General features: G+C 34.9%; 2 protein-coding genes across 2 annotated transcripts in view; one reads left to right on the top strand and one right to left on the bottom strand.

The window, feature by feature from the left end:
• The window catches only part of LOC125673153 (dystrophin-like), a 155,277-nt gene that overhangs the window by 127,574 nt on the left and 9,220 nt on the right, over positions 1-18,483 (bottom strand). The window contains exons 3-6 of the mRNA XM_056158146.1: positions 5,157-5,218; positions 3,659-3,751; positions 2,149-2,229; positions 1,533-1,625 (exon numbers count right to left, since the gene is read on the bottom strand). Coding sequence (XP_056014121.1) covers positions 1,533-1,625; positions 2,149-2,229; positions 3,659-3,751; positions 5,157-5,218 — 329 coding nt within the window. The remainder of the gene's footprint in view (positions 1-1,532; positions 1,626-2,148; positions 2,230-3,658; positions 3,752-5,156; positions 5,219-18,483) is intronic.
• On the top strand, positions 14,192-17,486 carry LOC125673154 (myosin-2 heavy chain, non muscle-like). The gene has a single exon (XM_048909544.2). The coding sequence runs from the start codon at positions 14,301-14,303 to the stop codon at positions 17,439-17,441; it is 3,141 nt and encodes a 1,046-aa protein (XP_048765501.2). The 5' UTR covers positions 14,192-14,300; the 3' UTR covers positions 17,442-17,486.

Here is an 18,483-nt window from a genome sequence, read left to right as displayed (position 1 = left end):
GACTGACAGAATGATGGACTGACAGAAGGACAGAATGATGGACTGACAGAATGACAGACTGACAGAATGATGGACTGACAGAAGGACAGAATGATGGACTGACAGAAGGACAGAATGACAGACTGACAGAAGGACAGAATGATGGACTGACAGAAAGACAGAATGATGGACTGACAGAATGATGGACTGGCAGAATGATGGACTGACAGAAGGACAGAATGATGGACTGACAGAAGGACAGAATGATGGACTGACAGGACAGAATGACGGACTGACAGAATGATGGACTGACAGAAGGACAGAATGATGGACTGACAGAATGGTGGACTGACAGAAGGACAGAATGATGGACTGACAGAAGGACAGAATGATGGACTGACAGGACAGAATGACAGACTGACAGAATGATGGACTGACAGAAGGACAGAATGATGGACTGACAGAAGGACAGAATGACAGACTGACAGAAGGACAGAATGATGGACTGACAGAAAGACAGAATGATGGACTGACAGAATGATGGACTGGCAGAATGATGGACTGACAGGACAGAATGACGGACTGACAGAATGATGGACTGACAGAAGGACAGAATGATGGACTGACAGAATGATGGACTGGCAGAATGATGGACTGACAGAAGGACAGAATGATGGACTGACAGAAGGACAGAATGATGGACTGACAGGACAGAATGACGGACTGACAGAATGATGGACTGACAGAAGGACAGAATGATGGACTGACAGGACAGAATGACGGACTGACAGAATGATGGACTGACAGAAGGACAGAATGATGGACTGACAGAAGGACAGAATGATGGACTGACAGAATGATGGACTGGCAGAATGATGGACTGACAGAAGGACAGAATGATGGACTGACAGGACAGAATGACGGACTGACAGAAGGACAGAATGATGGACTGACAGAAGGACAGAATGATGGACTGACAGGACAGAATGACGGACTGACAGAAGGACAGAATGATGGACTGACAGAAGGACAGAATGATGGACTGACAGGACAGAATGACGGACTGACAGAATGATGGACTGACAGAAGGACAGAATGATGGACTGACAGAATGATGGACTGACAGAAGGACAGAATGACGGACTGACAGAATGATGGACTGACGGAATGGTGGACTGGCAGAATGACGGACTGATGGAATGGTGGACTGGCAGAATGACAGAATGATGGACTGACAGAATGACAGAATGATGGACTGATGGAATGGTGGACTGACAGAATGACAGACTTGACAGAATGATGGACTGACAGAATGACAGATGGAAAGGAGTAATACTATATGCCCCAAGCAATTTCATGGTGGGGGCATAACAATGATCATCATGTCTGGGTTACAAATTAGTGTGTGTCTGTTACATGTATGTTGTTTCAAAAATATTCAGAAGAAATATACAACATTCATAACATTAAGGATTAAAAATAGAAGTCCCATGTTTCCTTCATACAACTCAAACAGGACTTTTTTTAATGCTCTCCTTTTGTACCAAACTAACCTGCCAGTGAAGAATAATGCTCCACGCTAATCCTAGTGTCAGCTTCTGGTTCCCGTCCACAATATCATTGCTGCTGATGTTGACCAGCTTAATCTACAAATAGAATCTGAAACTAAAACAATATATCTTAAAATATGCAATTCTCATTTCCCAAAATCTTGGACATGCACAAGATTTTCTCCTCACTTATGGTCCCTACATTTGATGTAACAATTATACATGTATCATTAGTTTTCAAGGTTAACACTACACTGCTGACCATGAACCCTGAGTATCAATTTTATAGGAACTACTAACTAAAGAAATGGTTTCATCTACAAATTGCTACATCTATATGCACGCAATCGATAAAGTTGACACGGAATCTTTATCATCTGTTGACAAATCTTAAAAGGTTTTAACAGCTCCATGCAGAAGTCAGCTCAAAATGAAACACTGAAATAACAGTTTTTAAAGTGCGACTACAATAGAGTTAGTATGAGCCCTTCCTGTGTTTAACATTACTGGTCATATTAGGCAAAATTATATTTCCATTAATGATAGTCTGGGAAACCCCAAAAATTCTGGCAACATCAAGCGTAATCAAAGGGACATTCATGGATGTTGCATGACTCACATTGTAATTCCGAGCGAGCACGTCCAGAACTCGATTCACATTGTTTATGTGGTGAACTCGCATGCGACCTTTTTCTTTTCCCTGCAAAAAAGACACAACCGAAGTTATTCTTGGTCAAGATTATGCTTAATTTCAGCATTCAACATAATTGAATCATGTTTCTTTGTCAAGAGAATCGGCCAATTTCAGCACACTGTATAGCAGTTTGCCAATTTCTAAATCACAGTCAAGATCATAGAGTGATTAGTATTGGCTTCACATTTTATTCAGAAGTGTGCATATAATCTGCCAATACATCGGGTAATTTTGGCATGTTGTAAATATTGGCATTTTTGGCAGATGAGGAAAATTTGCAAAAACCAAAAGTGTCAAACCTTTTATTCATATAAGTGATACACTTGTTAAATAAAATTACACCAACAAATAAAGGGCTACAGTTTCAAAGATTTCCACCAACTTTTTTTTTTTTTTTTTTTAGAAAAATCCACCGAATATTCCCAACATCAAAATTACCCCACATACGGTATGTTCAATTTCATTTCCAGTCAACTTGGTGACTAAATGATTAATACATGTACTGACAAAAATTCTGAGAATTTTTTCATTACCTGTTTTTGATTGAAACTATGATAAAACATACCTATATTCATGTAGGATTAAGTGTAATATTAAAGAATACATCAAAAATACAACAAAAACTCAACTGCAAGGTGCATTGTATATTGTACATGCAATATTTTGCACACAACTGCACAGCTAGTTCAGGCTGTATGGAATGCCTATATTTAAACTGCAAATAAACTTGCCATCTGTTGTTAATATCACTGATATTCTCTGATGCATTCAATGCTAAAATTCTAAAAATTAGCATGTTCATTGATTGCATCATCCAAGGCCAGTATGTTAAATCAGTGAATTTGTCATAGTTTTTTAAGTCATTCAAAGAAAAGCCCATCTGAAAATAATATACATACAGCCAAACCTTGATATCTCAAACTCGATGGGACTGAGAAAAAACTTCCAGATATCGGAGGATTCAAGATATTAAGGGTAAAATACTTAAAGAATGTAAGTGGTTGGGACTTCAAAATCACTTCGACATATCCATGGTATTCGAGATATCGGTGTTCAAGATACCTGTATGAGATATTTTCAGTTATCATAATCATATTTCAATACAAATTTTAAACATCAAAATTTCTGATTAGTGTTCACAGTCCTGGAGTGACAACAAGTGGGGCGAACATGAAGACTGAATCATTTACGATCACCCAGCCTGCACCTAGTTCAACAGGTATTAGAAAAACGTTCATGTGATTAACATCAGATGCCTGACATTCAAACAGAGCTCATGCAAATTTCAAAACACATCCAACAAGTTTTAAAAACTGTGTTTACATTGTATAGCATGCAAATTCCAAAATGAATTGACAAACTGCAATGTATTTCTGTAAATTCACTTTGAATTATTACACAGTGATATATAGCACTTAATTCCCATCAAACTTACCATCGACTTGCCGCTGAGAACTTCTAACAGTGACAATAGAAGAGTACCGTCTCTAAGATCCGAAAACAAGTCTGTTACCAAGGAATGGCCAGCCTGAGGAATGAAAACTTTATGTTACAGATATTTCAAAGATCATGGTTATGCTTTTCATAAAATATGTTACTGAGGTGATTCTTCGTAACTTAATTAGTAAAATAAACTTTGGTAATGAATATACGATGATGAGACAATGATACACATAATGAGATATTAATTGTTTCTCTCATCAAATACTACTTATAATTTGTGAGTTGAAAAGTGGAAATCTTGCAAAAATTGAACTTTTTACCAATACTAATATCATAACTGACTTGATCCATACTGCTCTCAGTTTCCAATGATTTGCAAGCTGAATTTGTTGGTAACTTGTAAAGTTTTAAAGTGTGAGAAGATTAAAAAAAAGTTAGTGTCAATAAGCCCTGTACAATTATATTATGTTTTTCATTCAGGATAATTTACTATTTGCAATGACATGAAATGAAGGCTAATTTTTTTTTTTTTTTTTCATTTAACTCATGTACCTAATTGCATGTAGTCAAATAAACTCTTTTGTTTATAAATAGAAAGATCAGAAGTTCTATGATTATTACAATAACTTTCAACATGTCAATAGTCAATTAAAATGTTCGAGGGTACATTTAAATCCAGGAAGCTGAGTTTACTTCAGCTGGATCGAGGGGGGAAGTCTCAAAGAGGCAATCTGTTTTGGGGGCAACTTGTCTTAAATTGGAAAATGATTATACTCATGGGAACATTCTGTCAATTCAGTATGACTGATCTATGACAATGTTTGTACTTTTCATGATAAATCATTTAAATGTTTGGTATTTGTACTTTATAACTGCCTGCATGCACAATGAGCACATGCAGTCAACCCAAATTCTGAAATCTTTGATCTTTAATCTTTAAGATTTTTAAAATCCCATTAAGTTTTGAAATATGAACAGAAATTGTTAAAGTTTTATTTGACATATCTTTTTAAACTTTCAAATAATTCAACTGTATCACCAATATTGAGAAAACAAATGAATACAACTACTGTGACATTGAGCAGAACAGATGCCCAAAAACCAATGATAAATAAGGTTTGGAGATGTAATTATTCATGAGAAGGTTCTCTATAAATCTTAGTCCTTGCTATAACAGCTAACAGGATCTATGTAAAATCTTTTATTATTATACATGCAATGCACATTTAGTTTGAATGTTTTCACTTAATATTACAAACACTGCAAAATTAAGAATACTGAGACCTAAACTTTTATTATTTCAAGTCTGTGAAGATGAAGTGAAATGAAGCCTTTAGCGTGCATCACAATGTCCCCGAGTATAAATGGCATTGGCATATGATGCTTAGTATAATTACATATAATACATTGTATCAAAAATATTTTGAGCATTAAGCCAGTGAATTCCTATATATATAGTGTGTCTTTTTGCTGTAATATCATTAAGGTACCTTTGACAGCTGTGAGTTGATCCACTTGGTGAAGGACCTTCTCTGTATGTCTTCTCTTTCATCTGCAAAGAGGATTTATAAATTAATTCAGCAGAAAATTGTTCAATCAAAATGTCATTGGTAAAGCTATAAAACTTACAACAGTAATTTTCTTTTGGGTGTTTAATTTTCAACAATAAATCTCTACGTTAAGGCTATGTAATATTCGTTACAATTTCTGTTCTATAAATATCTAAATATCTTATCATTATATTGCCACATTCTAATTGAGTTTTATTTGAGAAACACAAGTTGATTGGTTTTTGGTCTAGCTGTCTGCATAAGTCTACCAAAATGAAAATTAATCAGCAAATCAAAAGTTCAGACATATCAAAATTTCAAACAATGTTTGACAGTAGAATATTTTGATCTCTTACAACACTTGACAGTAGAATATTTTGATCTCTTACTACACTTGACAGTAGAATATTTTGATCTAGCTCTTACAATGTTTGACAGTAGAATATTTTGATCTCTTACAACACTTGCCAGTAGAATATTTTAATCTATTACAATGCTTGACAGTAGAATATTTTGATCTCTTACAACACTTGACAGTAGAATATTTTATCTCTTATAACACTTGACAGTAGAATATTTTAATCTATTACAAAACTTGACAGTAGAACATTTTGATCTCTTAGAATATTTTTCAATATAATGGGGTTAAATTTTTGCGGTTTGAAAAACTGAAGCAGCTAGTGCTTTAGTGGGGACTTGATTTCATGTTGAGGAATCATCAGTTTTTAAATTGTGTGTTCAGTTACTTGTGTTCATGGAGATTTGAATTTATGTCCAATATTACCACAAAAACAACACAAATGAAGCAGACTGTCACCATACTTAAAAACAAGATTAGATGTAACAACTTGTTAAGTCTCACCAATGTTTATAAAAAGAATTAGCTCAATAAAATTTACAAAATATCTGAATTATTTATGAATGATAAAAAATAAAACTGTGAATGAATCTCAAATTTCTTATCTTTGAAAATCATCAACACACGAGTCGCAATGCATATAAATGTATACAAGTTTCACATATTCTACATTCAATTTAAACACACTACTATATTCTAGGTTTCTAGGTTACAGTATAATATATCATGTTTCTCGAATTTTGCTGATGGATATCAACATTTATGTGGTATGCAATAAAGGTGAAATATTTTTGTTATCCAAAACTTCATTAAAGAATACAAATTATATATGCAAACTTTTATAAAAAAGAAAGAAAATTTTTTTAGTCAAAATACCATCTGAAAATTCAAACACATTTGACCTGTAGTCATGATTACGTGCCAAGATACCTAGCTATCAGCATACATGTGTCCGCCCAAGTGTTTCTGATGAGGGGATTTAGAACTAGTGTCATCTATTTCTTCTTATGAACACTTTTAATGTTTCTGATGAGGGGATTTAGAACTAAGTGTCATCTATTTCTTCTTATGAACACTTTTAAAGTGAATGAAAAAAAAGTAAACACATGAAATTTTAGCTAATTTTGTATTTAATTTTATAGTGCTTAAGAAATAATGACTGCATAGAATGAATTTGTTGGTCAAGAACCCTGTCCTTATTTTAGCGTATTTAGAATGGTACATGTATGTGACAAAGAGTTGTCCCATTGCAGAGAGCAAAATTTTTCCTACCTAAAATTCTGGTAATATGATACAAACATACCTTTAGTACATACTTTTATAGTACTTTTTAAGATAATAGATGTTTTTTTTGATTTTTGAAATAAATACAAATAATTGATGTAAATTAAACTCTAGTTTTGTCTTTCTATATAATGTTTAAAATCATAGCCACATCCCTCTGAAGACATGCTGTGGAATGACCTAAACTGATACATTAAACTCATACATTTGTAATATATGCATTTGTTTGTCATGGAGACTACATATGTGGGTTGAATATCCATTTTAAGTAGAGGTGTCATATTTAAGCGCCTTTGACATAAACACACACCACATTTTTTGGATACCTGGGATGTTGTGACACAATTCAGATTCAGGATAGGTGTTTATATAGAGTTTTACACAATCTTGCAGTCACAATTAACCATCAGAAGCTTACGATATCTCGTTAAGTTCATTCACGAATCATTTTGCTCATAAAGTTATTGTAAAAACGTCACGATGCGGTGGATATTTCATTAAGTATTAAAATTTTTGAGACACAAGCTGCTTGTAGTTGGCAATGGTCAGAAAAAAGTGCACTGCATATTATTTACAAAAATGAAATTTCAATGCCTTCGAATTCCCACTATAATTTACCATATATAAACATGAATGAAAAAGAAACCTAGTCACAAAACTAGAACCTGCTGAAAGATAATATTTTAATGACATACTCGTAGAGAAAAAATATCTTTCAAAGTTAAATTTTAACACTAAACTGTCAAAGTCAGAATCTCAGCATGATCATTAAGATTTGTGTTTCGCACAATCTGACTTGAATCCCCTCACTTTATACAGCCCTACAGGAGCTATAATTTACTTCAATCACCTTAGCATTTGAGACTTCAAACCCATTAATAAACTCTAGACTTGAATTGACACAATAAAATACCCAAAACTTATAAGCAGACGACAGTTTGCAACAATTGTGGAAAATGGGGGTCTTAAAACTCCATTTCATATATCACCTTCAGAAAGGCCATCAACAATCTTCACCTGCAGGCTTATGAGTATATTTCATGGTAAATTGATTTCCAAATTGGCAAACATGCTTCATTCATAATTTGGCATCATATAATGTTATCATGGAGATTGAGCATGAAGAAATGAAATGTAAATAGCTGACTCCGGTTGGGCATTGGTGGTTAACCATGATTTCGCTTTATGTTTTGCTCTATGTACATTATTTTGTCTTACGCTTTGACTTTGTTATATATAATAAATCATGGTTATTTGCCCAAACTGGATGTTTTACTTTAACCTACACAGTGGAGAGATAAAGGAAATTAATATACTATTAAATTAATTTAATGATTATTAATTTACACTTCTCTGCCCCATTCGCTTTTTGGTAACTATGCCTATCGTCTAAATTTATCAACCAATCAAATGTTGTCTTTTATTAGTATCATTTGTTACTATTTCGATCTATCTAGGACACCCCCCCCCCCCCTATAGGGACAATTGATTGCGCCCTCTAGGGGGACCCCCCTTTCTACCAATCATATTTATTAATTATCTTATTTCAAATCATAACAATTTAATCATCCAATCAACGTTCATAAATTTTCCTACTTCGGCATTTCAAATTCTAGTTAAGCGTCACTTTAGAAAATTTCACGAAGGGCAGAGGGCACGCAACCTTTAGCAGCAAGGCCACGCAGTCTAGGCCATTTTTATACCATAAATTTTTCCAAATAAGGAATTATTGCAATGTGCTTATAATACTAATTTTTTTTTTTTTTTTTTTTTTTTTATTATTATATATATATTAATTATTATATAACTTAAACCGTAGAAGTAGATTAGGTTAACCATGATTTCGCTTTATGTTTTGTTCTATGTACATTATTTTGTCTTACGCTTTGACTTTGTTATATATAATAAATCATGGTTATTTGCCCAAACTGGATGTTTTACTTTAACCTACACAGTGGAGAGATAAAGGAAATTAATGTATCTATAACCAGTCAACAAAAACATCCAGGTACATTCTTATAATATTCATGGAATTATAATCAAATGATAATCATGTTTTATTCTGTCATCCTTGATGAAAATAATTTTTTTCTAAAATTTTTAATTTAAGAAGGTGATATACTTGTATCCTATAATGGTAAAGAGTTGCAGCAACATATTTCTACACTGTCAGAAAAACGTTCAAAAGGTCTGCCTGCAATTGGGCATATCAAGTTAAACAATTTATATCTTCTATAATTGCTCCCACTAATTAAAAAAAAGATTATCACAATTCTGAATGATATATAATTCAGATTATTCTGAAAATCGTATTCTACGTCACATAAGTATCGTGATTTAAGACAAATACAAATCGAGGTGTTCAAATTTTACAAGGAAAATCTGAAGTCGCAGTGGTGTAGGAAACTTTGAAGTGTCTTTATCTATATACAAAGGCTAGCGAAAGTTTCCGCTAAAGTGAAATGCTTTATGTGGTCTATCTCATCCCACCAACAATGGAATGGTTTGATAAACTGGTCATTTTAATCAGATCAACTTCCAAATATTGTGTTTGTATCCATCAAAAACCAAATGGGGTCAGGAAAAATTAAACAATACCAAGCAGCAATTTGGGAGGAAATTGCAAGTCTAGTGTTAATCCAGTGGCATTAATCTCCAATAAGTATTAATTAATTAAAGCCGTCTTTCAAATAGTTGTGAAACCTGGAATTGTGAAGTGTATACATGTCACTTTAGTGCACACGAAGAAGTATTAATAACTGGCATGCTGTATGCTTACCATGTCATCTTAAAAAGCACTCCAAGTGAGCTATATCAATTTTGATTTTATACTGACTAAATTAAATCAAATTAAATCGAATTTCTAAAAAGGTCAAAGAAATTTTTGAAACGAAAGAATTGAAATAAATCTTGTTCTGAAAGTCAATGTTACTTTTAAAAATTTCCTATATGGGAACTTTTTTACTGTACAGTAAAATATGCTGATAATGAATTCAAGCTTATAGCGAAGTGGGATTTATTCCATTATGTTAAAAAATAGAGAGAGAAAAATTATTGAATGTAACAAAGTTTAATTATAACGAACTGTGTTTTGCTGGTCCTTGAGGTTTTACTGTTGTTTCACTGCATGATGAAGTTTGGTTATAACGAACTGTTTTTTGCTGGCCCTGGAGGTTCGCTATAAACATGTTTTTCTGTGCCTATAATAACTACAGAGGCAAATGAAGACCATGCACAATCCTAGCTCTTGCTAATTCCTATGTGTTAGGATTCTATTATGAAGCATATGCAATATATCAAGGTACTTTGCAATATGCCTTAACACTTTACAGTTTTTACTTGACATATTAACGCTTGATTTACCAAATGGCAATTACTGTGTAATCACAAAAAGTAATTGCAAGCAACTCTCTGTATAGTCTCCGATCGATTTGTAGTAATCAAGAATATATACCACATTTGTTTCACTGACTTGATCAACCAGTATAACGTAGTGAAATTAACAAATAAAATAGGGAGCCATAATCCCCAATCTGGTGTCAATTTCAAGTTCAAAGCGATCGATATTTACCCTCCTGTTTATACAAAGATTGATTCAGGGGGTCTGGGAAGAAACTACAGGAATATTAAAAGACACAACAAGAAAGTAAACAGCATGCATGTACCCAGGGTTTAATTGTAATACAAAGCTGGACACTTTCAGATCACAAGTGCAATTGTGAGGCCTAAGGGCAGACAAAGAAAGACCTGGGTAAACAGTGTGAATGGACCTCACTGAGGGCAGACAAGGGAGAACCTGGGTAAACAGTGTGAATGGACCTTACTGAGGGAAGACAAGGGAGGACCTGGGTAAACAGTGTGAATGGACCTCAACGAGGGCAGACAAAGAAAGTCCTGGGTAAACAGTGTGAATGGACCTCACTGAGGGAAGACAAGGGAGAACCTGGGTAAACAGTGTGAATGGACCTCACTGAGGGCAAACAAGGGAGAACCTGGGTAAACAGTGTGAATGGACCTCACCGAGGGCAAACAAAGAAAGACCTGGGTAAACAGTGTGAATGGACCTCACTGAGGGAAGACAAGGGAGGACCTGGGTAAACAGTGTGGGTGGACCTCACTGGGGGCAGACAATAAAATACCTTGGTAAACAGTGTGAATTGACCTCACTGGGGGCAGACAATGAAAGACCTGGGTAAATAGTGTGAATGGACCTCACTGTAAGTGATACCACTACCCTCCTGTGATTAAGAGTCAGAATGGAGTGAACAATAAAAACTGATGCAACATTACAACATTGCACCTGCACAAACCATTTGTCAAAGATCACTGTGTAAAGCATTGAAAGTAATGATTCAATGTGCTCATAATGTAAAATATTGACATTTTTGTATCAACATCAATCTTCTATTATAGTTCTAGCATATGGACTATATATCACATTGACCTTGTGAAAGAGTTCTTGAACAGGCCCATGTGAATATAGGAGCTAGTCTCCCTCCCTACTTTTCATTTTTTTAAATAAATAAAATATACTAGATATTCAATGAAAATCTGTACAAAATATGTTATGTCCCCTCCCAGGCCAGTGTGAAATTGCTTCCTACGGACCTTGAACAAGTGTCCAATCAACAACTGATCTTTAAACATCTTATCTTCCAGCTCAACCTCTCCCCAGTTTTAAATGAAAAGCAAAATGAATGATAACATGGCTGAGTATTCACTGTAACCTTCCAAACATGTATATCATTAAACTCAAGTACAAGATAATCCTGTCTGATATTGTTGTAAATCTATTTGAATTTATTTACCAGCAGGGCTATAAATGTTTTTGAATTTTCTCCTTCTTTCAATAAGGTCTATTGAGGTTGTGATAATTTAGACTGCCAATGAGTATGTGCTTTGCATTTAAAACTAGACATGTGAGATATAGGGTCTTGTATAAAACTTTCAATTTTCAAAAGTCCTAGTTTTTTCAGTATATAATATCTACTACTCCCCAAAGTGGCATTAAATTGCTTGCTCTATACCACAGCAATTAACAATAATTGAACAATACACATCTTATTAACTACAAAAACTGTATAATTTTTACTTAACATAGTTTAATTTATCAATAACCAAAGAAAATGTTGTCACCTTTTTTCAAGATGTCAGACATACATACCAACATCAGAAAATTGCACATAATCAAAATTGCATAAAAACTTGTTAAAATGACAAAATTTCAAATATTGACAGTTTCAAAAACTGCTACTTTATAAATATAAATACATGGAAATCAGTTGTGGAGATCAGGGAAAATTGTAAAGTAGACATAGAATAGAGAAAATTCATGCACATGAGCTAAAGATCAATTAATGGATGTGTAAATTGTAACTCTCTCTCTCTCTCTCTCTCTCTCTCTCTCTCAGATACACAGTCTGCCAGAAGCAAACATCTCTCTCTCTCAGAAACACAGTCTGCCAGAAGCAAACATGTATATTCTAATTAATTAACATATTACCTTATTGTTTTTTCCAATGAAGCATTTTTAATAATTTCTCTGCATAATTTTTGGATTTCTTGTATTGAACTTTCAGGATCTGGAAGGGCTAGTATTATGATTAACAGATTGACTGTTTAATGTTCCAGTGAAAATCTAAATTCACTCAGATTGTGAGGTTACTTCATGGTGTTAAGTGAAGTGCAAGATATTTAGACCTACATGTACAGGTATTGCTATGAACGCTTGCCATTATGCTGTGAGTGGTTGTTATCAAATACCAACACCTACCAATACCTATCAGTTCCAAAGTATCATCCTAAAGACCTACAGCTCTTACTCACTGGAGCTTTCAGAGTTTGCAACAATGACTCTAGTTGGTAGTGACCAGGGCTCAGTAATCAGTAATTACCATGATGTTCTCAGGCACCTTCAAGGCATTCAATTGGAATAAAATGTATGTGATTACTAGCACCTTTAGTACACACCCAGGGATTAGCAGAACCCCATACCAAAGTCATATAGGCACTACCAATACAGGAATTAAATGTCAATTATGTACCCATTATATAACAGTATTGGTTCTTACAGACTTTATGTGGAAGTGACAGACTTCTGGAGTTGTTTATTTGCCTCGGATATCGAGCTTCCCCTCTTATATTTACCCGACATATTATCAGCCATCTAACTGAAGTCAGTCTTCTTCAAACATAAGAAAAATTTGGACCACAACTTTATATTGGTCAAACATGGCTAACTCTGACTTGGAGAGCCAAGGCAAACAGCGGGAAATGATTAGCAATCCATAAAAGGGTTTGGAACACTTGTTTTCGGTAGCATTAGAACAACATTGGCTGACATTGGTTGTAAATAAATATACATGTGAATGTATCTCAAACTTCAATTTCAAACAGTTTCAAATACTCTTAAGATATGCTCCTGGCCTACAGAACAAGACACCTTATTCAGAAACCATTCAACAACATCAGGCTAAGTTTGATTAGAACAGGTGTAATTTTCTAAAGGCATCCTTCCTAATGCTCAAATCTTCTCATTTTTCATCCATTCTTGTCCTTAATATCAGTTAATCAATATTTTCTGTGATCAGTTTTGGGCCAATTTGTCATTTTTCTGACAACAGCTGCACGAGAGCTTTTTGCCTGACAAATGTGCCACAATGATCAGGAATTTACAGTAAATTTCATTTCATGGAACTTAATTCATTGAACATATTTGATATTTGAGACTGCTTCATCTTTTTAAAAAATCAAGAAGACAATTCATAATTCCAAAAAATGTAGATTTGTTTAAAAAGATTTAGGTATTATCATGAAAAAGATTAATTGAGATCTAATATTAAATAAATGCAATTGCCTGAGACAGTCACAGACTAACTTATTGAACCACAACTTGAAGTTTTGTCTTACAGTTTGACTGATTAAAAGCAACACATTCAAGCACAATTATAACAAGGACAAATAGTCTCTCTATTACATATGTAACTTGGAGATCTGCAACATGTACACAGAGCAGTACAGGTCACCATGTATTATTTGGAGCTAAGGAACTAGTCTATATTAAACCCTGGCAGACTTTTACATGGTCACAGTTCACATGGATAACCAAAGTGTTAAAGTTCCTTGATTAAAGAGAAATCATTGAAGACTTAATATATTAGGATAGAATTAGGAAGGATTAACTTAGAACTGTGCAGTGGGGTTCTAAGTATATGCTGAGACATTACTTTACCAGCAAGTCTCTACACATTTACCTCCAAAAAATTATTGAATAAGCTATATATTATAAATCTTAAAGATTAACATGCCTGGCGTAGTGTGTAGTGTATGCGAATTCAATTAGAAAACTCTTGTGAGTATAAGAAAACTTTGTGGAAATGTCAGACTACAAGTGAAATGCATTTGGTGCAAAAATGAAAGCACTGCAAATAATTCTATAAGGGATGGAAGAACCAGTGGTTGTATCCTCTGGAGCACTCTCTGATAATGGTATTAAGTTCAATGCTGGATTTACAAATGGAATACACTTTGCAAAACCATCAGATACTTTCCATCATCCTGAAAACTCATTTCAACAACAGCCTTTAGTTCTAGTGAACAGACCAATGTTTACTCGGTGCTCGTCTCCGCTGAACGGTATGTATTCTCCAATTATTTTTGATAGGTCTCTGAGAAACCTAACAGGCAACCTGGAGGACAGTGAAAACAGATGTTGTGTACTGAAGCACAAGCTCAAAGAAGCTCAGAGTACACTGGATTTACAAAGTGACAGACTGTATAGAATAGAACACTCAGCACGAGAAAACTCGCTACAACTAGTAGACCTGAAGCACAGAGAGAACGAGTACAAGAAAAAAATTGATTCGCTTCATTTATCTGAACAAGAAAAAGAGAAACTCAAGAAGGAAAACATGACAATAAGACAGGAAATGCAAGATCGTGTTTCAAAACTTGACATTGCTTTACGAACTGCACAAGCTCAGCACCAGGTTGCTGAAAGTGAAAATCAGAAGCGCGTTATTTTGCTGGAACAGTCCTCTCAAGCTCTCAATATGTTGGATACAGAAAACAACACTTTAAAGCAAGATCTAAAGGATATGCAAAAAGACTTGGCCATTGCAAAAGAGTCTGCTGAAATTGTCAAATCCAAAATTCAACCAATGGAAGAAGAGAACAAAGATTTGAGGTTTAAAAACTCCAAAATAAAGGAAGACAATGAAGATTTGTCAAAGAAGATTGCAGAATTATCTGGTCAGCTACTAGAACTTAGAAAGGTAACACAGTCAATGAAGAAAGAAAATGAAAAACTGGCAAATTCCTGGAAGTCAGTATCAGAAGATAAACATAGACTTTCAAAACGTGTGGAAAAATTGGAAGAGAAGAAAGCAGCTTTCAAATCTCAAGCTCTGGCAGCAGCATCTGAGAAAGATAGACTATTCCATGACAAGATGGATCTCAACAATAAATACCAGCAACTTCTCATTGACAAGGAAGCTTTGACACAGATAAAAATTGCTCAAACTGAACAACTCAACGAACAACAAGCAGATATTGCAAAACTAAAGATGGTTTTAGAAAACAGTAATGAAGAACGAAGGAAATACCAAGCAGACGTTTCAGAGCTCAAAGGAGTGAATGACAACTTAAGTGCAGAACTGTCATCTGTGAAAAAATTCAATGAAAAGTCACTGGAGAAAATTAGTTCCCTTGAAAAAGACAAAACAGAACTTGACAAACAATGTGAAATAACAAACAAAGAATGTAATCGACTTAAATCAGACATTGAACAACTCAGTAGACAACTCCTCAGTGTTGGATACTACTCCAGAATGGTTGCAGAAACCCAAAGCCATGCCTTGAAAAAAGACAATGAAGATATGGAAGAGCTAGTATTGAAATTAAAGAATGACATTCGTAATTATAAGGACGAAAACAGTCTTCTAGTCAGTAAAATTGATGACCTTTCAGTTAAACTAGATAAAGCAGATGGAGATTTGAAGCATGCTGCACTGGCAAGTCATGAAGATATGGAGAGTTTAAAGAGTGCCTGTGAATGCTTGACTTCCTCAGTAAGTCAAAAAGACTCGGAAATTCAAGTTCTTTCAGAAAAATGCCTAGAACTAGAAGATCTGACTGCAAAACTTCAGTCAGAAAATCGGGATCTTAAAGACGACAATGGTGCCTTAGTGGAGCACTATGATGATGTGAAGAGACTCAAAGACGAGCATAAAAGATTGATTCAAGCCAATGCTGAAAATGATCAAGTAATCAAATTACTTGAAACCCAAAATGGTGTGCTAAGAAAAAGCTCCGAGTCCCAGCTATCTAAGCTACATGATGTGGAATTACTGGTAATCAGAGCTGAACAGCTGCACCACGACAATGAACATCTGATAGGAAGAGTCTCTGAACTTGAGACAATCCGCGATAACCTGGTGACTCAAAAGGAAGAACTGCTTGCTAATACAGAACTCATATACAAAAATCCACAAATAGAAGAGCTAAAAAATAGAATAGATGAACTGCAACAAGCAAACAAACAACTGATCGATATAAACGATTCAGTCAATGAAAAGTGTGAAGCTCTGGAGCATGTTAATGTAGAACTCAAAGAAGCAGTTGGAGGTGATGGGACTGTTGTGCCAAAAACTGAACTTTTCAGAGTACAAGAAGAAAGATGTCGTCTAGAGAATGATATCATCCAGATACAGCATAATTTTGAGGAACTGAAAGAACAACATGAAGAGTACTTGAATCAATATGGGCCCGAGGGAGAGGATACCTTGAAATGGCAGCAAAAAGTGAAAACCTTAGAAAGGGAAAAAGAAAATCTAGAGAAACAAGTGGCTCTTATCAATGGACAACTGTTGTTGGTTGAAGGTAGCAAGAAGAGACTGGATGAAGTTGTTGAAGATCTGCAGCATGAAATTGTCCATCTTAGGAAGGAACTGGAAGAAGCTGAAAAACAAGAAGCCAGCAGAATATTCCAAGGTAGAGTGAGTGGAGACTTCACTGATCTACAATCCCAATTAGAGGATGTCCGAAATGAACTCAGCCAAAGTAAGAAGGACAAGATCAAATTTGAACACCTTGTTCGGTCCCTCAAAGAAGAACTGGATGAAGAGAGAACCAAACCACCAGCACAAATCAGAGAATCCCTGGATGATGTTGGCTCAGAGCTGACATCCATGAGAGGAGAACTTCACAAATTGGTGGGAGAAATAGAAAGGAAAGAACAAACAATTGTAACACTTGAAAACCAACTTCGTCAATCCAAGGAAAAGATAGAAGACAAAAATAAAGTAGTGAAAGAACTGAAATCAGTATTGGATAAAGGTTCTGAGGCAGTGCATAGTCTTGAAGACAAATTATCCATACAGAAAACCCATGAAACAAGACTGTCTGATCCAGTTACAAGATCCAAAAGTTTCACAGAGAGAGGAGCTGGAGACAGGCTACAGTCCCTTATTGCTAGATACAAAGACTACAGTGAAAGTGGAACCCATACTTCTGAGCGTAAAATAAAGCCTCTATCTCTCTCAGGAAACAAGAGGGGAGGACTTGTAACACGTGACAAAAAATGAAAAAATTCTAGATAACACCAATGTAGAAAAAACATATTGATACAATTTTTTATCTCTCCAGGCATCTGTGATAGTGAAATAAATATGTGTGATTCGAAAATCAAATTATCTCTTAAAAGCCAAGGATGACTTACAAAACTCAAGTCTTGACATTTAATATTAAGACACGAAATGTTCTCATGATTGATATTCTACATAAATAAAGGTGTTGGGTTGGGAACGGGCAAAATTCTAATCATATCATATATGAAATCTAAATTAATCAATGCACTTTATGCACAGAATGTATGCTCCGTGAAGGGATGGTTAATTGGATGTAGAGAACAATAGAACACACAGTATGTAGTTTCATTGCTCACTAATCACTTCGGGATCCGGGTTAGAATAGGTCCCCTCAGTACCACTTGCTTGTCGTAAGAGGCGACTAAATGGGGCAGTCCTTCGCATGAGACCAAAATAAAACAAGGTCCCATGTCACTGCAGGTGTGGTACGATAAAGATCCCTCCCTGCTCAAAGGCCGTAAGTGCCGAGCATAGGCCTAAATTTTGCAGCCATTGCCAGCAATGGTGACGTCTCCATGAGTAAAAGACTTGAGAGAGAGAGACATTAAACAATATACAATCAATCATAGCTCACTGTTAAAAAGGGTGTGTAAATATTTTTTCTCCATTGAGTCTGATATATGTATACACTGAGTACTTCAAAGGCTAGCTTCAGGAAGACAAAAAATTTACATTACTAGTTATTATTATAATACTTCACCTACACAACTTGGCTACTTTGTTCAATCTAATCCCATATCATTTACCTTTTGATAACAAGCATACTCTATTTGACTATAACCCTCATCTTGATAAGGTCATTTTCAATATTTATTGACATTACATAAGAACAGAATATCAAGAAGTAGAACTTTTATCAGAGATTAAACTTTGCACAAATCATAAGTCCCATGTCCCCTCTTTGATAGCAATCAGGGATATTGTTCTGATAAGTCTGACAGTTGTCTAGAGTAGCCAAGAGTCACATAGCAAGGAATTC

The sequence above is a fragment of the Ostrea edulis genome, chromosome 3, assembly GCF_947568905.1.
Source record: "Ostrea edulis chromosome 3, xbOstEdul1.1, whole genome shotgun sequence".
Taxonomy (NCBI): Eukaryota; Metazoa; Mollusca; class Bivalvia; order Ostreida; family Ostreidae; genus Ostrea; species Ostrea edulis.
The sequence above is the reverse complement of the archived record's forward strand: the minus strand, read 5'-3'. Positions and strand labels throughout refer to the sequence as shown.